Genomic DNA, 22,500 nt, shown 5'->3' with positions numbered 1-22,500 from the left:
GAGGGGAGGTTTTCACCCGGAGAACCCGACAGGATGTTTTTCTGGTCCCGACTGGGTAAACAGCAGCAGCTGTGCACTTCCAGCTGCGAGGGGGGGGGGTCACAAGTATGTACATGTGTGTGTGTGTGTGTGTGTGTGTGTGTGTGTGTGTGTGTGTGTGTGCACTGGGCGTGGAGCTGACGAAGCCACGCTGAAAGCTCAGCCCAGGTAATTATATACTGTGCTCCATTCATAAAAAAAAAGAAAGGAAGAAGAGGAGAAGGAGGGGAAAAAGGAGGAAGAGGAGGACGATGACGGCGAAGAGGTTACCGCGAAATTACCCGCTGGAAAAGAGACGCCGGCGGGATTAAACGGCGGCGCCGTAATCCCACCGCTACCAAACTGAGCTGGAAAATACCCAGCGAATGGAGAAACGTACTGCGAAAATACCTGGTGAAAATATCTGCGGGAATGAAGAATAAACTAATAACAGTAACATCCAAAATAAAAAAGGGACTAAATATTAAAAAATACTATTTAGTGTTTTGTGTTTGTACAAAATTTTTTTTTTTGTATTTTGAGTGAAGTATTTCCTTCTGTGGTGCCAAAAAACATAAAACATTAAAATACTGCAGAGGAAATACACATTAATGCAATATAAATATATGTGAACATTTAGAACAACCCTTAAACCTTTTTTTTTCCTTCCACTTTTTACAGTTTTACTTCTTTACTTTTCTACATATTTATCTATTTATTCTTCAAGATGTTATTTATATTTCTTATTTTTTTAATATATTTTGATCATATTTTTTCTGTTTTACATCTCTAACCCAGAGATGCTGCTTTTGTTGAATTATCGTGCCGTTTCCTGCATTGTAAGGTTGTTTTTGTGTGTAATCTCTAAATTTCATTGCAAGTCTTGAATTCTTTAATACACACACACACACACACACACAAACACGCACACATACATATATATATAGCATACAGTTCATGTTTAAAAACCTGCAGATAAACACAATTCATGCATGGATGAAGCATTTCGTTTATTTAAATAAAAAAGAAAAATAATGGGAAAAAAAAGCAACGCTGAGACACGGCTTTCATTTGAGTTGTAATAACAGTGTAATTACAGGGGAATGTGTTTGTTTATGGTGTTTCTTTTCCTTTTATTCCGCCCACTTGAACCCATTGGACCAGGTCGGCGCCCCCCCACCCACCCGCCTCAGGCCCCGCCCCCAAGCGCCAAGCCCCGCCCCCCACCGCGCCGCCAGCTCCGTGCTCGCTCTCCCACGGCAGCCAGCGCAGGTGAGGAAGTGTTGGCTTTAGCGGGGGATTAGCGGGATTAGGGTGTGTTTACCCAGAATTCCCAGACAGACGCGATGGGATTCCGGCGTCCTCTGAGCCTCCCGGTTGCTCGTCTGCCTCGCCCACACACACACACACACACACACACACACACACACACACACACACACACACAAGAGGACATGGGTTCAACATTATTCGAAACCCAATTTTAAAAAAACCCTAATTGATAGCGTGATTTGGAAATGCATTACATTAATACAGTAGCATTCAATACAATATGATACGCTATGCTATGCTATGCTACGATACAGTACAGAACACTACATTACACTAGGCTATGCAACCACTACGCTACGCTACCATACAATACCCCACCATACCATACCATATGCTAAAATACCATACGCTCCAACATATGCTAGGCTAACATACAATACCATACGCTACACTAAGATACCATACCCTACACCACCATACCATGTCCTAAACTAACACAAAATATGTTAAGATAGCATACCACACACTAAGATACCGTACGCTACACCACCATACCATATGCTACGCTAACATACAATATACTAAGATAGCATACCATAAACTAAGATACCATACAATACACTATGGTACTATACCATATGTTAAGATAGCATACCATACACTAAGATACTGCACCATACTTTACGATACCATATGCATATGCTAAGATACCATACCATACCATACACTATGACACCATACCTTATGCTAAGATAACATATCATACACTAAGATGCTGTACCATACCATACACTAAGATACCATATACATACCATGCGCTAAGATAGCATACCATATGCTCAGATACCATTCCTCACCATAAGCTAAGATAGCATACCATATCCTAAGGTACCATGTCATACAATACTATACACTAAGATACCATACCATACACTAAGATACCATTCCATATGCTAAGATAGCATACTATATGCTCAGATACCATACCACATCATACACTAAGATACCATTCCATATGCTAAGATAGCATACATATACTAAATACCACACCACTGTATATACTAAGATACCATTCCATACCATATCCAAATGCCAAGATAACATACCATATGCTAAGATAGCATACCATACTATACACGAAGATACCATTCCATGCCATATGCTAAGATAGCATACCATATGCTCAGATACAATACCATACCATACACTAAGATACCATTCTATATGCTAAGATAGCATACATATGCTAAGATACCAAACCATTGTATACACTAAGATACCCCACCATACCATACACTAAAATACTATTCCATACCATATCCAAATGCCAAGATAGCATACCATATGCTTAGATACCATACCATACAATTTGATACTATTCCATATGCTAAGATAGCATACATATGCTAAGATACCATACCATTGTATACACCAAGATACCCCATCATACCATACACTACAATACTATTCCATACCATATCCAATTCCAAGATAGCATACCATATGGTAAGATAGCATACCATATGGTAAGATAGCATACCATACACTAAGAAACCTTACCATGACAAATGCTAAGATAGCGATACCTTATCATACCATACACAGCCATACCTGGATACATATCGTACAATATAATAGCAAATATTATGGCGATGTGTTAGGATGCACTAGGATGTAATGCAGCACCACACAAGAGCGTACCGAAGAGTACGATATGAATTCGAGAATTCGATCCGCAGAAAATCCGCTAAAAGAAAAAGTCATATTTAAACCCACGTCCTCGTGGGGAATATTTTGATCGCTGTCCGATCGGGGTGGAACTCTACTTCCCGTGGATCGGTTGTCCTGACAATGGAGCAAAACAAGCTTTTAATACCCTTCTACGACTTTTACGGGGTAAAATAACATCGCGCTTAACATCTGTCTGGAGAAGCACCCGGCGCTAGCGGCCCATGATTCTGGTCCCGAATGACTCGGAAAGCTAGGAGACATTAAAAACACAGAACAAACAATCGCTCTAGAAAAGACGGGAGATGGAGGAGATACGAAATCCGGAGGCCGCGAACATCTGCAGAGCGTTAGCCGATGGCCGATAGCGTTAGCCTCATTAGCCTCGTCCCCGCGGGACGGATAAACGTCCGTCCAGAAAATTCACAGCGACGTGTCAAACGCCTCTTGAAATATTTCTGTTTGCGCCGGCGAGACGAGGAACCTCCAGTTCCGGAAGTCGGAAACGAAAGGATCCTCAAATCATCCGACGCCACGGAGCGTCCGTTGAAACAGTAAATCCTGCCGTCCAGATGATGTCAAATGTGCTGCTGGAGTTTATAAGTTGGTGGCAAGTCGTGTAAACGGATCCGGGGAGGCGGGAGAGTGTGTGTGTGTGTGTGGTGTGTGTGTGTGTGTGTGTGTTTTCTTCACGTTCGCTTCCCCTTCCGGCAATCCGAGCCGCTCTTTTCGTGAAAAGTTACATCACACTGGCGTACAGAAGGGGGGCCTCGTATTTCAACCCCCCTTTTATCGTACTTAGCACCGGGGGGGGGGGGGGGGGGGGGACCTTTCACGACCTTCAGCGCTGCGGGGACAAGAACCCGAATGGAGAACATCGGAGGGTTGGTGTGTGTGTGTGTGTGTGTGTGTTTGCGGGGGTTGAAATCAAAAGAATGCTGGGACTCCTTCCTGAAAGGCCAAAGGGGTCTTTCCTCACGGCAAACCGGTCTTATCTCTTCCTCTATTGTACCGTGGAGTCCTTCGCTATCTCCTATTCACACCCTTTTCTGAGCGCGCCCACCCCCGACCCCCGACCCCCGACCCCCGAAACCCCGACCCCCACCCCAGTTAAGAGATGGGGTGGAGACGGACTTTTACGCATGCAAATGTAGGCTCCTCGGAAGGGGTGAAGCTCAGTGGGGGAAGGTGATGGTCATGGCTGAGTGCTTTAGGAAGTAAAAGAGGGGGGGTTCCATTCAACTGGCGCTCACCACAAACAAATCACATATCACCCCCCCTGAACCCCCCCTTGGACCCCCCTGGACTCCCCCCTTGCCCCCCCCTTCGACACTCATACAGGCCTTTCCCGCACTGAGGGCCTCCTGGACGGACCATTAGGTAGCGGCTTCTTCTGGAAGCGCTCAGGCGAACAGCGGAGGGTTTGCAAAAATCTGGTTTGCGCTTGCGTAATGACGACGAAGACTCTCGAGTCTGGAGTGGAGGGGGAAGCGCGGGGGAAGCAGGGTCGGAATTGTGGACACGCGGTACTTCCTGTTTCCGGGACCCGTCTACTTCGGTAGTTGTAGCCCGAATCTGCAGTGAAGATCCCACAATCCTGCTTTTGTGTAAAATATAAAAGGCCAACTTGCTGTGACCCGCTATCGCTCGCCCGTCACGCCAACGAAAACATTGAGCTTGAAGACGGAGGGGGCGATATCAGTCGTCCGAGACGGACTGGACTGAGAGCAAACACGGAGCCTGTGGATTTAACGATAAGGCGCGTGAATGCGGCTACAGCTCACGCTCTGTTCGGATTAGACGGGAAGGAACAGCGACCCGGGAAAATGTCGGGCTAATTCTGGCTAGGTTAGCGCTCCTGCCGCCATGCTCTCCCGGTGGGGTACCTCTGGGTTCTCTGGGTTACCCCAACAGTCCAAAAACATGCTGGAGGTTCATTGGAGACCCTGAATTGCGGTATGTCCCTATATGATACCTTGCGGCCCAATGATAGCTTGGATTAGCCCCGACTGCAACCCCAGTGCAGGACAAGCGGTGCGGACAATGAGCAAGAAGTTAGCATGAGCAGAAATGTTCCCCTTCTACATTGAAACATTTGTTGGGTGACGCTAATATCAAGTGACACGCAAAACAAAACCAATTAAAAACAACATCATGCAACTTATTTTCCCAAGCAGTTACCATGACGCATGCTAACAAGGACGGGACCACACTCCCGGTACGCTGGTGTGCTCTTGACAAATCAGGAGTTTAAAGTTCCCTTTTTCCACATTTGCAAAGTTCCCTGTGAGTCTGATCGAACTATCCTGTGAGCTTTGCCCCCCCCTCCCCCCTTTAGCTTGGGACAGTATTTCCTACCATTAAAGGCCCTGGCGCAGGGAAATCCAATCTGAAGACAGGAGTGTGTCTGGAGAGTCTTAGCGCTGGATGTTTATGTAGGATGCGGCCAAGTCTTAAGCCTCTGGAAGTCTGCAGCACACGACAGCCTTGCTAGCAATAACTCAGCCCCCCTCCAGCCCACGCCGTCAACCGGAGTGACTGGATCTCGCCAGACCGGAGGACATGTGAGCGCGACGTAAACACACACTTAAGGACTTCGATCACATCTTAGATTTAAGACTCCGCTCTTGAATCCACCGCTGTCAGGGGATCTGGTTCTCGTCTCCTGTGATACTTGTCGCGCGTTAGCTGTTAGCATACCGAACATGCCCCGGCCCGATGCGGCCATCCGTCTGCGGCGGGCCGCGGGTGACTTTGGCCGAAGTCACCCCTCCGTCGTGGCCGAAGAGGAAGCGCAACAGTATCGGATTGTCGACGAATACGTCGCCCCTTCGACGTAGTCTATACTTAAATAACGATTCTAAAGTTTCTCGCGGAGCCGGCCGGTATGTTTTCGCTCTCCTCGAGACGTCGGGGCGCGGTGTCTAAACTTTCCGGCAGTTATTCTTTTCAGCACGGTATCGGATGTAGCCCGGTTCCCGGGAAAGGGTACAGCCCCGCGGCGACTCCGCGGCCGAAAGCCTTCTCCTGCGCCGTCAAGTATTGGTTTCCTTGCCGTTCCCTGGCTGGACTTCTGCGCCCGGAGGGAAGGTGATGGGGGGAAAAACATCGCCTTCTGTTTTCACATCATTGTAGCTCTTGTTTGAAATCATTTCCTTGAATAATATTATGATTGTTACCATGCGGCTCTCAAGGATATTACATTAGTTATCAAAGGGTACTTTTGTTTTAAAGCAAACAAAACATGCAGCTATTAGGTTTTGGTGGTTTGGCTTTTCAGGAGGATGAATTCCATCAATCCCGCAGAGCAGGCCTGCATGATGTCATCAGGGCAGGTCAAATTTTTCACGGCGCTAATGGTTAAAGCCTCACTTTGGAGCACACCTGGGCTGTGGTTATCTCAGCGGTCGATTAATCGATCGCCTATCTTTGCAATTAATTGCATTTGCGTGTGAAATCCCAAGCCCGAGGCGACCTTCTGGGGACTCCCGGGTTTTCCCCTGCCGGGGGTCCAAATCCAGAAGCTGCAATGGAAGACTACAGGTACCTTTCCTGCAGGACTCGACCCGGTTCGGGCGGAGTTCCATTCGGTGTTACATACATGGACCGCCACATTTAAGCCATCCTGGATGACGTTGCAGCACCCGGTCCAGTCGTGGGTTCGGTGTCTTGCTCGACAACGCAGGAGCACCGGAACTGAACCAGGAATGTTTGGGTTCAAGATGATCGCTCTGGCTACTTGAGCTCCGCGGCACCTTGATACTTGTTAAAACCCGTCACCAGGGGCCGGGTAGAGCAAGAGAATGCTACATGCTAGCAGCCAAGCTAACAGCAGTCTGGACTCAGGTACCCAAAAAGCAGCGGGTACCGGGTACAAATCCCAGTGGAAAACAACCTAGGTGTTTTTGTTCATCAGGGACACTCGAGGACACGACGCGCCTCCCCAGAACTTGTATCTGCTGGATATAATCCCATATCACGACAGCACAGGACACCCGAGTGGACACATTTCAAATTCCGGTCCATTAACAAGCCGCTATGTCCCTTAAAAACCCTGTTAAAACTTGTACAACAAGTCCAGGGTGACCTGTCTTGTGTCGCCTGCTCCTTCGGTGATACTTCAAGTACTCCAAATTGCGCATAAAGTGCGGCCTCTCCATTTCCTTTCTTTCCTTCTTTTTTTAAACCAAATATAATTTTGCTGTGTTTTGGTTTTGCTTGGTTACAGTCAAGTGGAAAAATCATGACGAAAGGGAGACGCGGAGCGAACGCAGGGCGGCTGGAGGGGAAGGAGGGGGGTTGGGGCAAAGAGGAAGTGAGCCGAAACAATATAATCCAGACCTCGGAGTGTATCCATTCATCCCGCTAGCCCTCGTGGAAACATGTGCTGGACATGTGTGTGAGTTTCTCAGGTCACAGCGCAATCACAAGGGGGTGGCGGTGGTGGTGGTGAGCTAACACTGGTCTCACCAGTAGAACAACAACAAAAAAAAAAAAAAAAGAAAAAAACGTCGTTCCGGCCTCACAGCTGAGAGGAGTGGCGGGTCCATTAGCGTCCTCGCTCGCTATCTGATTTACAGGTCGTCCTCTCTCATCTGATAATGGCTCAGGCCCCTTGAATATTTAAAGCTCAGCTGTCAGATACCCAGCAAACACGGCTAATGAGATTGATGTGAAGTGTAATGGTATCTGGACGGCGCAGTGCGCCCTGCCCCCAACACACCCAACCTACCGCCGACGGACGTTAAGGGTGGCGATGTTGGCCAACAGGATGTACAAGTAGGGGTGACAAGAAAAAAAAATAACAGTATGACTTTGAATCTGCAGAAATCTAAAGTTTTACTTCCCCGTTTCTGGCTTGCAGACACAAGTCGGGAGGTATGCCCGTTGGTTGGACGTTTAATTATGAATAAGGCTTCCTGGGAAAACGGGCAGGGTAGGGGAAAAGGAAAAAGAGAAGTGGCCGTTGCAGGCTCTCCATGGCTAGCATCATCAAAAAATATATGCAGTGTATGCAGATGATACTCATATATATATATTAAAGTGGAACAAGTGCATGTAAGGCCTCCCTTTTTGGGTGGGTGTTCAAAACCGGTTCAAACATCAGCTCCCCCAAGGTAGAGCATCAGAGCTTCTCCTAATGACCTCGCCAGCTGTGTCCAAATTCATAAAATGATACAGTGAAAATTGGGTTAGCCCAGAGTGCTATTTATTAGCGCGATGGTTTCCGTTTCAGCACGGGAGCCTCTCTTTTTAAAACCGCGTCCAGTCAAACGGAAAAAATCATCAGGCGGAGACGGGCGAATGAGTAATCGCATGAGGATCACAAGGACCAGAGGTCTTGCTTCGTTTGGGAGAAAATCTGGTTAGGTCCGTCTCGACCTCCGGCAAATCATCCCTGTTGAGTTGATTGAATTTGTTGGGGAAATTAGCGGTGGTGCGTTCAAGCATTTGTTGATGGGGGTGGATAAACTAGTTTCATAAACATCTGCTCTGCAGCACTTTTAATTTGGCTCGAGACACCTGTCAGATGATGAGGACATCCCAGGACGCCTCTGGTCAGGGTTGCCGCCGTTGCGGGAGGCTAACGCCTCCACAGATGAAGCTTCAAGGCGCGTTATGTGCGACAACTAAACTGTTGTCGTCCTGTTCTCTGGTTCCTTTCAGCGGTGCGCTCGAGCATACCGCGCAACACTGCCCCTCGCCACTTTTGGAGGTACTACCCCATGGGTTGCGTTAGGCTACATGTCCACAAACTCTCTGAATAAACGGTACAGGAGAATGAATGAATGAGCCCTCGGGCTCCGGGACACATGGAAATGTCCACCCTGCCGGAGATACCGACTAAACCGTTGTCGTCTTCTTTGGTTCCTTTCAGCGGTCGCGCTCGAGCATACTGCACAACACTGCCCCCTCAGGACTTTTGGAGGTACTACCCCATGGGTTGCGTTAGGCTACATGTCCGCAAACTCTCTGAATAAACGGTACAGGACAATGAATGAACGAGCCCTCGGGCTCGGGGACACGTGGAAATGTCCGCCTTGCCGGGGATACCGACTAAACCGTTGTCGTCTTCTTCTCTGGTTCCTTTCACTGGTCGTGCTCGAGCACGGAGGTACCACCCCGTCGGCTGCGTTAGGCTACATGTCCACAAACTCTCTGAATAAACGGTACAGGACAATGAATGAATGAGCCCTCGGGCTCCGGGACACGTTGAAATGTCCGCCCTGCCGGAGATACCGACTAAACCGTTGTCGTCTTCTTCTCTGGTTCCTTTCAGCGGTCGCGCTCGAGCATACCGCGCAACACTGCCCCTTCAGGACTTTTGGAGGTACTACCCCATGGGTTGCATTAGGCTACATGTCCGCAAACTCTGAATAAACGGTACAGGACAATGAATGAACAAGCCCTCGGGCTCCGGGACACGTGGAAATGTCCGCCCTGCCGGGGATACCGACTGCGGCGACTTTGAAATACCGGCTACGATGGAGATAAAAAAAGAAGAGTTACGGCGTACCCATCGATCCGCCACTTTCTAAAAGGCAGAGACACTCAAAGTGCAATAAAGCCGGTATTTCCCACATCCCTGGAATCATCCCCGGGGTCATAACTCTCACCGGGGGGACGTTCGGACCCCCCCGACCCCCCCGAACCCCCTCCCCATAGACGTGGTCCACTTCCCTTCCAGCGGTGCCGCGTCAGCGTTTTTACAAAAACGTCCATCGACGGCTCATAAATCCAGCCGACCCGCGGCCACGTGGCCGGCCCGGCGCCATACATCCTCGTCCCCCGGGCGCAGGGAGCAAACGGGACGTACCATCTCCGTCCTGAGGGGGGGCGGGGGGCAATTAATCCGACACAGTATATTGAGTACATCGAACGCGGCCCCCCCAACCGATACAGCCATTGACCTCTCGGTGTTTGATGCGGTGATCGATCCCCCACCCAAGGGTTATAAAGAGCTAGCAGTGTCGAGGTGGAGCGACTGCACTGTCCTGCATCGGGTGTTATTATATACACACATTTATATAAACATATATAAAAATATATATACAGTCAAACCATGACTTAAGAGTGCAATTTGCTTGTGTATAGAATTAAATTTCCCTGTTGAAATGAAGGGAAACGCTATTAATCTGTTCCGGCTCCCCGGGTATTTAAATGAAGAAAAATGTACTTTTTAAATAACAAATAAGGGCTGAAATGTAGGCGCAAAATGAAAGGAACGTAAACAATGAACTGGTTTTATGAAGTGTATTTATAAGGAGTTTTTCATTTGGTTCTCTTGCGTTTTACTAACTGGCTACACAATTAATGCTACAATGCGCTTTGCGCGTCCCACTTCCTGTGAACGCCACTTCACGGCCAAACGTTCATCCCGCTCGCTACTAACTGAGATCTGAGCTTCAGCAGGGACGCCTGCAGCTTATAAGAACAACATTATTTATCCCGAAGGAAATGAATAGAAATATTGAATAAAAATAATAATAAAATAATATAAAAATCTAGGAAATATAGACAGTGCGGCTTATCTATATACATTTTTTTTCTATATTTAAATATATATATAAATTTACTTATATTTATATACGTTGTAATTTGTAGCATTGTAGCAATGGTATAATTTAGCATTGTAGCATACATATAAATGCTATGATGCTACAATTTTGATATACATATATTGTAAATTGTAGCATATATAATGTATGCATGTAGATATTGTAGCAAATAAATTGTACACACATATATATATATCTACATATATAATTTACTGTATATATATAAATATATGTATCTTGTAAATTGTAGCATTGTAGCATATGTATAGATGCTACAATGCTACAATTATGCATCGTAGCATATGGATATGTATGTGGACTACAAAGCGTACCTCTATATAGGCTGCACCTACTAATTTTAAATTCTTTTTAAAGAAATTGTTTCTAAATAAGCTGCAGGTGTCTCCGTTAAAATACTAGATATTAACACAACAAGATGTTACAGTAAAGATTTTTTTTGAAAACTTTTAATTGAGGTTTTAAAATTTAAATGAAGCTAACGTCTACAACTACCAGAACAGATGCCCGATTTTCGTGCAGCCGCTCTTTTTCCATTGATCGCATTTCTGTGTGTCTTTTTCACGATGAGTGTGTGCGAAAAGCACAAAATGGCGGATCTGAAGAATTATCCTAAATGCGAGTGTGTTTGCATATGTATAAATATATTAACATGTATCATATACATATAAAAACATAGATTATTACACATCTGTTATTATACCAGTAAATAATGGCTTACAAAGTGTGTCTGTGTTTGTTTGACTATGTGAGTGTGTGACATTCCTTGGCATTCATAAGGAGATAGTACAAACACACACACACACACATGCACACACACATGCACACACACACACACACACACTTGCCATCCACGCTTCTTCCCGCTTTCCGCCCCCCCTTCCGCCCATCTCCTGATTGAGATCTCCGCCGCGTTTCCCGACACTTTTGACCCACCATCACCCCTCACACACACACACACACACACACACACACACACACACATCTCCACTCTGATTTATCTCCACCATGCTCCACCTCCCTCTCAGGGATCGAATCGTGCACGTGCACGTCGGACTGCTCACCTATGACATTCGCTTGAAAGCCCTCTCCGCTAGGCTAACTGTTAGCATCTAGCTCCAGGATCACTTGATGGTTAATTAACATGATTAGCATGATTAGCCAATTAGAATCAGGGAGTTAGCTTAGCATAACAAGCGGGCTTCACTTCCGTTGAAACAGCAGCAACGCCTACAAAGCCCTCGTGCAATCGCAAGAACGCTCCGGCAACACAAGATCCGGTGGAATTATCTTGTGGCCACAAGATAACAGAGAATCAAATGTAACAATGAAAAAAATGTAAATAAGGATAACTATCTTCCTCCGCCTGTGATTTCCAGCGCCAAAAAACAACAGCGGACCGCTTCCTGCCTGAAAGGAGCTCATCCATTGGCCGATTTGGGCTCAGTGGCAAAATAAAAAAGTATCTCGTTCGCACAAGATAATAAAATAGACCGAGTTTTCACACAAGATGCCATTTCCTGCGAGCATGAAAATATAGAAAAGAAAAAGAAAATGACCCCGTTGCCACGGTGGTTTCTTTTTTCATTTGTGCGGAATTTCTGATCTTTGGGAAAAAAAAAAAAAAAAAAAATTGCGAGAAAATAACTTGTTCCCACAAGATAACGATCTTGTTGCCACATGCCGTCAAACCCGCCAGCGCTAAATAAACACCCGGGGGCCGAACATTAATCCTAGATGGCCATCTTATTCCAACATATTTTATATTTTTTCCAATCACCGCGATCTACTTTGTATATTCAGGCGATGTAGTTATTTTGTGCGCACAAGAAAACAAGTCGTTCCCACAAGATAACGACGTGTACAAACAGGTGAAAACGATGAGCACACAGGGAATGTGGTTTGTGTTGCGTTTCTTTTTTCAGCGATGACGGCAGGACTGTTCTAAAGAATACTATTTCAATAAATACCTGGAAGTACTACATAATTATTTAGTTTGCAAAAAAACATAATTTGTAATGAAAACTGTGTTGAAACAAAGTATACAGCTTTAAAAAAATACAAAAATGCAAAAAACGCCAAGAAGAAAAACTCATTTGTTAGCGTCATATGTTACACACACTGACCGACCACGCAGGACACACACACACACACACACACACACACACACACACACACACACACACACACACACACCTCTTCAGTTACTTTCAACTTTTTCTCTCTCTCGTTTACCCCTCCCTCTCTCATTCCTCCAAAAGAGAAACATTCCAGCTGCAGGGAGAAGAGCCGTCCCGCTGCTGTAAACACACACACACACACACACACACACACACACACACACACACACACACACAAACGCCTCCCCTCACTCTCCTGTAATAAAGCACACACTGTCGTTCATTCACAAAGCCAAGCTGCTGACACTCAGGCTGCACTGCCAGCCCCCCCCCCCCCGTTGCCCCCCCCCCATTGCCCCTCCTGCCCCCCCATTGCCCCTCCTGCCCCCCCGTTGCCCCTCCTGCCCCCCCGGCCCCCTGGATTTGACGGGGCTGCTCTGAATCAACACGCTGGCAGCTCGTGTTTTACTTCCCCACTGGAAACTGTTTGACGCCTGTTAAGCTAGCAGGCCTTTTTTTATATCTCCATTTTTTATTTTTTTTATTTTTTTTAACAAACCCGTTGCCGTGTCGGGCCTTGACGACCACGTAACCCCCGGCGACCGGGAAGTTTATTTGAGTTTTTGTTTTGTTTTTATAAAACTGGATCGGTGCAAACATCCAACTCTGACGGGGAAACAGTGCCTGGCTCCTCTCTGAGGTGTCGTTACTGACCGAATAAACCCCCCCCACCACCACACACACACACACACAAACACACACACACACACACACCGGTGTCATGAATGAAGGTTTAACCCCCCCGCTTCCATTCACACACACACACACACACATATACACACACCCGCCAACCACCCCCAATGTGCTGCCTCAGCCAGTCTTTCACAACCAGTCCATTCATGAAGCTGTGTGTGTGTGTGTGTGTGTTTGTCTGTGACTGTGTGTGCGTCTGCATGTGTGTGTGTGTGTGCGTCGAGTCAAGTGTGCTCGTGCACGAGTGTGTCAGGCGCTGGTTTAAAAAAAAAAAAAAAAGCTGTGCATTCACTTGATGGGACGTTAACAGCAAATCCATGCAGGCGGGGGGGGAGGGGGGACCCTCGTGCACAGAGGATTGCACGGCGAGCGTGCACCGTGAGCGTGCACGTCTGGCACGCACCTGGATTTTTTTTTTTTTTTGCTTACTTTGTTGCATAGCAGCTGTATTTTGGAAAAAAAATGGAGAACACAGAGCTACATGTCTCTCTCTCCCTGTTTAGTGGTGTGTGAATGTATGTGTGCACGTTTGTATGTGTGTGTGTGTGTGTGTGTGTGTGTGTGTGTGTGTGTGCGTGGGTGGGGGTGGAGGGCTGCCAAAGGTGCACGCTCCAAGCGAGGCCTGATCGGGCCGGTTCTGATCCACAACACAAGGGGACGGCTGTGAATTCATGACAGAGCAGAAAAAAAAACAAAGAGCCAGAGGGATTGTGTGTGTGTGTGTGTGTGTGTGTGTGTGTGTGTGTGTGTGTGTGTGTGTGTGATTTGGTTTCCATGTACACCAAACTTTGAATCCTCTGCTGCGCAAACAGCTCGGCTGCCGGTCCTGACACAAGTATCCCCTCGGGCCATAGCATTAGCATAGCTAGCACCACTAGCATAGCCTTCTGCTAGTTTCTTCAGAATTTTTTTTTTGACTGTTTGTTACTATAATTTGGATTTAAAATCAATTTTACTCCATTTTTAGCATTTTTCTAAATTAATCTGAAGTAAAAAGAATTTTGGATTAGTTAAGGAAATTTTTCCACTGATTTTTTTTTTTTTTTTTTTAACAGAAACGCTTATCTGTTTTTTTTAGTAGTTGCTAATTTCCATCTGTTATGAGTCATAAGTTGAATCACTTTCTGCCAACGTCTCCCAAACTGCAGACGCACAACACCCGTCGGTAAACAAACCGCTGCCCGTCGTCCGTAGCACACGGGGCTAACGCGCTACCGCGACGGCTACATCAAACCAACATGTCTGCCGAAACTGCCGAGAGGACAAGAATCATCCGGCGCAGCTCAGGAGTGTGTGTTCTATATATGTGTGTGTGTGTGGCAACTGTGTTTGTGCAGACACAGGAAGGGAGGGAGGGGTTTGGAGAGAAGAAGAGGAGGAGGAGGGTGGAGGTCTGTAGTACTGTAGGGCTTTTTTTTTATGAATGAAGAGGGAAGAAGAGAGCAGTGGAGGACAGGGATGGAGGAGGAGGAGGGGAAGCACTTCCTCTCAGTCTGTGCAGGGAAATTTATGAATGGGTCCCGTCTGGGGAGTGTAAACATGGAGCTCCGGGCAGGTAAGGGTTTCAAACACCAACGTGGTACGATCCGTGGCTCCGCCCCCTCCTCCTCCTCCCCGCCGCCGCCGCCGTCCGCACCTCCCCCACCCCGAAGAAAAGAAAAACAGGGAGAATCCGGCGAGGCGGGGCGACGCTCGCGGCCCCGGCAGCTCGGAGGGCGAACAACAAGACGTCACTTCGGTTTCCCGCCTCCGCCCTCGTCTGCGGCTAACGTTTGGGTTGTGTTTGTTTTGTTCTTTTTTATGTTTCTAATTAAGAGGAGAATTTCGGGGCTTCTTTGGAAACCTCATGAGGTCATGCCTTTTTAGAGGATTTTTTTTGGTGAATTAAAGCAAATTACTTGCTTGTTTTTTTTTTTAAAAGCTAACTATCTCCTTGCAAATTTATGACAGTTTTTGTTAATTTAGAAAAAAACTTTGTGATAAATCTGAGGTATTGTTTGCGAACGACATTTCTTGCTGGTTTGAAGATTATGACTCATTTTGGCTAATTAAAGCAAATTTTTTGCACATTTTTAGGGTGATATTTTTGCAAATCCTTGCAAATCTATGACAGTTAATGCACATTTAAACTCGCTCTGCCATAAAGTGAAACTATTGTTTACTAACAAAAGATAATTTCTTGCTATTTTAAAGATTATGATTTACTTTGGCTAATGAAAGCAAATTTCTTGCTTGTTTTTTTTATATGCCGACTATCTCCTTGCAAATTTATGACAGTTTTTGTTAATTTAGAAAAAAACTTTGTGATAAATCTGAGGTATTGTTTGTGAACAACATTTCTTGCTGGTTTGAAGATTATGACTAATTTTGGCTAATTAAAGCAAATTTTTTGCTTGTTTTTTTTATATGCCGACTATCTCCTTGCAAATCTATAACAGTTTTTGCTATTTTGGACAAACTTTGTGATAAATCTGAGGTATTGTTTGTGAGCAACATTTCTTGCTGGTTTGAAGATTATGACTAATTTTGGCTAATTAAAGCAAATTTTTTGCACATTTTTAGGTGATATTTTTTATTAACCTGCTAACTCCTTGCAAATGTATGACAGTTAATGCACATTTAAACTAGCTCTGCAATGAAGTGAAACTAATGTTTCCTAACAAAAGATCATTTCTAGCTAGTTTAAAGACTATTATTTATTTTGGCCAATTAAAGCTAATTTTTTTGCACATTTTTAGATGATATTTTTTATTTACCAGCTAACTCCTTGCAAATATACAGCAGTTAATGATCATTTAAACTAGCTCTGCAATAAAGTGAAACTATTGTTTACTAACAAAATGTCAATTCTTGCTATTTTAAAGATTATGATTTATTTTGGCTAATTAAAGCAAAGTTTTAGGTGATATTTCTTATACACCAGCTAATCCTGCAAATTTTGACTAACCTTGTGAGAATTCTAAGCTATTGTTTACTAACAAAAGGCCATTTCTTGCTCGTTTGAAGATTCTGATTTATTTTGGCTAATTGAAGCAAATTTCTTGCCCGATTTTAAGGTCACTTTTTGTGAAGAAAAGCTAATTTCTTGCTAATTTTTTGTTGATATATTTTTCTAACGTATGCTAATATCCTTGTGGTTTAATGTTTTTTCTATTTTTGCTAATACAAGCTACTTTCTTGCTTCTAATTCTTAGCCAGTTTTTACTACCACAAGGTCATTTCTGGCTAATTCTAAAATGATTTATTGAGGCTAATTTAAGATAATATCTTGCTAATTTTAAGACCAATTATTGCCAATTCTTAGGTGATATAGTTTATTCAATCTAACCTAATATCCTGTAGTCCTGAGTTTATTTTTTGCTTATCAAAGCTACTGTCTTGCTAATTTAAGATATTATGTTGCTGATCTACTTTCTTGATAATTGTAAACGTTTTTGCAAACACAAGACCCTTTCTATGATTTTTTTTTTTTCAAAGTAAAGCCAATTAAATTTTGGCTTATGAGTCTTTTTTTTTTTAAATTCGCTAATTTCTTGTTTATTTAAAGCGATCTGTTTTTCAATGTAAGCTAATTTCTTTTTACCTAATTTGAGGCCATTCCATGCTTATGAAAGATAATTATTTTTTTCCAAATTATAGCTAATTTCTAGCTAATTAATGTGAGCTCTTGCTAACGTTCCCACAAGCCGGTCTTCTTTACACTTCCTGGTTTTTCTTATCGGAGAAATCTCGGTTAGCGGGTCGGCGAGTTCACCCGTAGACGGAGCGCGACCGCTCGCCCAGGAGACCAACTGGACGAGATAGATCTACCAGATGTGCAGGTATTGCACAATCCCGCCTCCCCCAAACCCCTTCATCCGACATCCCAACATTTCCTTTTTTTTAATCTCTTGCGTCTGTTTCGCTCGTCCGTTTCCGTGGATACCGCCGCGCCCCGGCAGGTAGCGGCCTGACTCAGTAAACAACCATGTTTGTTTTTTTTTTTTTGACTCGGGCGCCGTTCGCCATCCAAGCCCTCAATTAACCCGCTACGGCTTTTGTTTTTGATTTTTTCTTTTTCTTTTTTTTTTTTCCTAACTGCGTGCCAGAGTTTCCAAAACAGGTGAGTCACCTGTCTTTGGTTTTGGAGGCGCCGGAGACGGGGCCGACACAAAGGTTTTTTTTTTCATTTATAGGCTGTTGCTCGCCCTGCACTTAGCGGCCCAACGGAGAGGAACCCGATGTGGAAACCAAAACAGAAATAGTCCAACATGGACCCACTTGGATTTGCTCTAAAAAGATACAACTCAAAGCTAAAGTCCAGGCTAATCTCCTAGGTCTACGCTAATAGTGATACGGACAACGGCCCAGGCTAACTTCCATGCTAATCTCCTAGGCGAGGGCTGATCGTGACATAGAGAACAGTCTAAGCTAAGTTCCAGGCTAATCTTCAAGGTGTAGGCTAATCTTGATATAGACAATTGTCCAAGCTAACTTCCAGGCTAGTCTCCTAAGTGTAGGCTAATCGGGATATAGACAACGGCCCAGGCTAACAGCCAGGCTAATCTCACAGGTATAGGCTATTCGCAGTACAGACAACGATCCAAGCTAACGTCCAGGCTAATTGCCTGCATGTGAACGGACCATTAATAGCAATTGACGGATAACGCTCGTAGCTAACTTCCAGCCTGATCAAATACATGTGAACACGTTGCTCTTCGTGATTGGCAGATCTAGCTTTCAACCAGGCTAATCTCCTGCTTTTGAGCCTGGCGCTTATCGTGATAAACAGCTACAACTCCTAGCTAGCTTCCAGCTTAATCCCCCAGGCATGAACGCACCTCTAATGGCGATACAGATAAGGATCCCAGCTAGCATCAAGGATAATCTCCTGGAAGTGAATGCAACACTTATCATGATAGATAGATACAGCTCCTCGCTAACTTCCAGGCTAATCTTCTGCACATGAACGCACCACTAATCGCACAGATAGTGATCCTAGCTAACTCCCTGGCTAATCCCCTGCACGTGAATGCATCACTAATTACAATCGCCAGATACAACTCCTTGCTAATATCCTGGCTAATCTCTGACCAGTGAACGCACCGCTAGCCTTAATAGACAGGTATAAATCCTAGCTAACTTCCTGGCTAATCTCCTATACATGGATGCATCACTAAAGATACAACCCATTGCTAACTTCCTGGCTAATCTTTGGCCAGTGAATGCACTACTAACCTTATAAGACAGATACAAGTTTGAGATAACTACCAGGCTAATCTCCTGCTTGCTCAAACACAACTGATCATGCTAGACACATACATGTCTTGGTTAACTTCTAGACACTGCTAATTATGAGATTAGACAGATACAAGTCCAAGCTATGTTTCTGGCCATAAGCACACCACCAACTGCGATACAGATAATGCACCTACCTAACTTTCTGGCTAATTTTCGGGGTATTTTCTGAGCACACCACTAATTCTGATGCAGATAATGCTCCTAGCTAACATCCAGGCTAATTGCCTGTACATGAATGCACCATTATAGCAACTGACAGATACATGTCCTAGCTAACTTCCAGGCTAATCACCGGAGCATGAACGCACCACCAATCCCAATACAGATAAAGCTCCTCGCTAACATCCAGGCTAATCTCCTACCCATGAAAGCACCTCTTCTTGCTAATTTTCGGGGTATTTTCTGAGCACACCGCTAATTCTGATCGAGATAACGCTTATAGCTAACATCCAGTCTAATTGCCTGCACATGAATAGCAACTGACAGATACATGTCCTAGCTAACTTCCAGGCTAATCACCGGAGCATGAACGCACCACCGATCCCAATACAGATGAAGCTCCTCGCTAACATCCAGGCTAATCTCCTACCCATGAAAGCACCTCTTCTTGCTAATTTTTGGGGTATTTTCTGAGCACACCGCTAAGTCTGATCGAGATAACGCTTATAGCTAACATCCAGGCTAATTGCCTGCACATGAATGCACCATTAATAGCAACTGACGGATACATGTCCAAGCTAACTTCCAGGCTAATCACCGGAGCATGAACGCACCACCGATCCCAATACAGATAAAGTTCCTCGCTAACATCCAGGCTAATCCCCTGTGCACCTCTAATCACAATAAACAGTTACAGCTCCTTGCTAACCAGGCTAATCCCCTGTGCATGAACGCATCACTCATCGTGATGGACAAATACCGTCCTTTGGCCTGTCACCACGGCGACAGAGGCGGCTGAAGCGGTGACCGGCGTTACGTAACATCGTATCACCTGTCAATCAAAGCTGAAAAGCCAGGCTGTGGCGCGACCGGGCGTCCATTGACCGGGGCGGCGGGGGGTCCCCGTCTGTCAGCGCCCCCCCATTTAAACGACCCCCCCCAACCCTTCTTCCTTTGCCCTTTGACCCCATAAAACGCCCCCGGGGTCGTCCCCGAACGGAGCCCCCGGCCTCCGACGTCCGCCCAAAGCCGATTGGCCGAGGGGCCAGGGGGTTAAGTAGACATGACCCCGCCGCGGCCCCGGGTTCATCCGTACTTCCTTTCCACGCATTGTTGGCCGACGGGCGGCGGAGTCACGCGGCGGCCCGTGTTTGCACCCCAAAAAAAAAAAAAAAAAAGAAAAAAAAGACGCGCCCGACAGCTGTCACCACCGAGGATGTTTTTTTTTTTTTCCCAACGGCCCTCGAACGTCTCACCGGGAAAGAAGAAGGACAGAACGGGAACTACTTTCGTCGCCGTAAATAAAATAAAATGTCCTTCTCAGGGAACAATAACGCTCATGTATATAACGATACACTTTGTAAATAACTTGTCTGTTTATTTCTATTTTTATAAAAAACCTGCACATGCTCCGAGCTGGGAGTTCTCAATTACAAATCTTACCAGTACTTATTCCTTTTTTTTATGTTTCAAACCAAATACTGGATTTTTTGCACGACCTAAAATCCTATTTTCTCAAAAATCAAACCCGCACCTAATAATCCACCGTCCCTTACGGTTGAATATGGGTTGCAACGTCAGATAGCTAATGATGTCGTGCTGGAATACAACATTTTTCCAACTTTCCACTCACTTCAGGTGTTTGCTATTGCTAGCAACGATAAACCAATCAGAGAAAAGAACTTTTTGTAACACCAACATAATATTACTGCACATTTGTGTGTGTGAGGACCCCCCAAAAAATGGCACCTGTTAAGAAACATGCTTACGAAGCATGATGATGATCAACATGAATGAAGCAATTGTGCGGAAGTGGAGGAAGCGAGCAGATAAGAAGAACAAACAGTTTCCAAGGGAACAACGCGAGATCGATAAAGTTCGACTAAACTGACTGTTTTATACACCGTATGTTTCATCATGCACATTATATTGCGGTGCACCTTATTGTGTGCATAATATTGTAAGTTCCTCCATGAGTTTGCTTTATTTCTATTTGTATTGTCTATTTTACACACTTAGATTAAGGATGTTCTTTTGTTTTGTTTATGTTTTTAAGAGGTTGGTGACCCAGACCTGTACCTTCCCAGCCTTTCAAGAGGCATGTAAATGATGCCAAGGACACACACACACACACACACACACACACACACACACACACACACAGGCCGCTGGTTCCTGTAACATCAGCAGGTTGCAGGATCTGCTCCTGATCTGCCGCTAATCTGACGGACGGCCGCAACCCGCTGACCGGCTCGCGCTGGTCGCCACCGTGGATAAAGCAAAATGAAAAACGAGGAAGAAGAAGAGGAAGAGGAGGAGGAGGAAGAGGAGGAGGTACTCACAGTTCTCCGAGTGGAAATCGGGGACAAACTGCTCGTCGCTGTCAGGAACCTGAGCTGAGAGCAGAGCAGAAACACACCAGTCATTATTGTGGACAATGTCGACGAGCCACAGCAGACACAGGGCGCCGCTGGCCAACATGGCCGCCTGCGGCGCCCGACCGGAGGCGACCGGGGGCCAACAGGTGATTTTAGGGCTCCTAGTTATAGGATGGTGTAGGATGGTGAAGAATGGGTTAGGATATTGTAGGATGGTGTCGGTTGGTATAGGATATTGTAGGATGGTGTAGGATAGTGTAGATTGATGTAGGATAGTGTAGGATGGTGTAGGATAGTGTAGGATAGTGTAGGATGGTGTAGATTGGTGCAGGATATTAGAGGATCGGTTGCGATGTGTAGAACAGTTTATGATGATTTAGGATGGTGTAGGACATTGTAAGATGGTGTAGGATGGGTTAGGGTATTGTAGGATATTCTAGGATGGTGCAGGATATTGCAGGTATAGGATATTCAAGGAGAGAGCAGGATATTGTAGGATGGATTAGGATAAGAAGATGGTGTAGGATATTGTAGGATGTGACGGATGACTTAGGATCTTGTAGGGTGGTGTAGGATGGTGATGGATGGGTTAGGATAGTGTAGGATAGTGTAAGATATTGTAGGATGGTGAAGGATAGGATAGTTTAGGACAGCGAAGGACAATTTAGGTCAATAAAGGATGGTGATGGATGGGTTAGGATAGTGTAGGATGGTGTAGAATATTGTTGGATGGTGAAGGATAGGATAGTTTAGGACAGCGAAGGACATTTTAGGACAGTGCAGGATGGTGATGGATGGGTTAGGATACTCTAGGATGCTGAAGGATAGTGTAGGACAGCGAAGGACATTTTAGGACAGCATCGGATGGTGATGAATGGGTTAGGATAGTGTAGGATGGTGTAAGATATTGTAGGATGGTGAAGGATATTCTAGGACAGGGAGGGACATTTTAGGACAGTGTAGGATTGAGTCGGAAAAAAAAAGAAAACAGTGAGATGAAACAGGAAGTTCTGGCTCGGCGAGCTGAGCGCGGCGAGAGGCTACAGCCCCCTGAGTGTGTGTGTGTGTTTGTTTCGTTTTTGGAAACAACCGAAGAGAAGGCCCAGGCGGCGAGGAGGAGGAAAAGAAGGATTCCTCTCCTCTTGGTCAGAACGAAACAGGAACGGCGACGAGACAGAGTGTCGTCCGTCATTTCAGGGTCACCAAAGAAAAGTA

General features: G+C 45.4%; 1 protein-coding gene across 1 annotated transcript in view; it reads right to left on the bottom strand.

Moving 5' to 3' along the window:
- etv4 (ETS variant transcription factor 4) overlaps positions 1–22,500 on the bottom strand; it is a 43,975-nt gene that overhangs the window by 13,995 nt on the left and 7,480 nt on the right. The window contains exon 4 of the mRNA XM_086140140.1: positions 21,250–21,303. Within this exon, the coding sequence (XP_085996266.1) occupies positions 21,250–21,303 (54 nt within the window). The remainder of the gene's footprint in view (positions 1–21,249; positions 21,304–22,500) is intronic.

Source organism: Fistularia commersonii, chromosome 32 (genome assembly GCF_037954325.1).
Source record: "Fistularia commersonii isolate RoL2024-O1a breed Wild chromosome 32, RoL_Fcom_v1.0, whole genome shotgun sequence".
Classification (NCBI taxonomy): Eukaryota; Metazoa; Chordata; class Actinopteri; order Syngnathiformes; family Fistulariidae; genus Fistularia; species Fistularia commersonii.
This window is presented reverse-complemented; position numbering and strand designations above follow the sequence as displayed.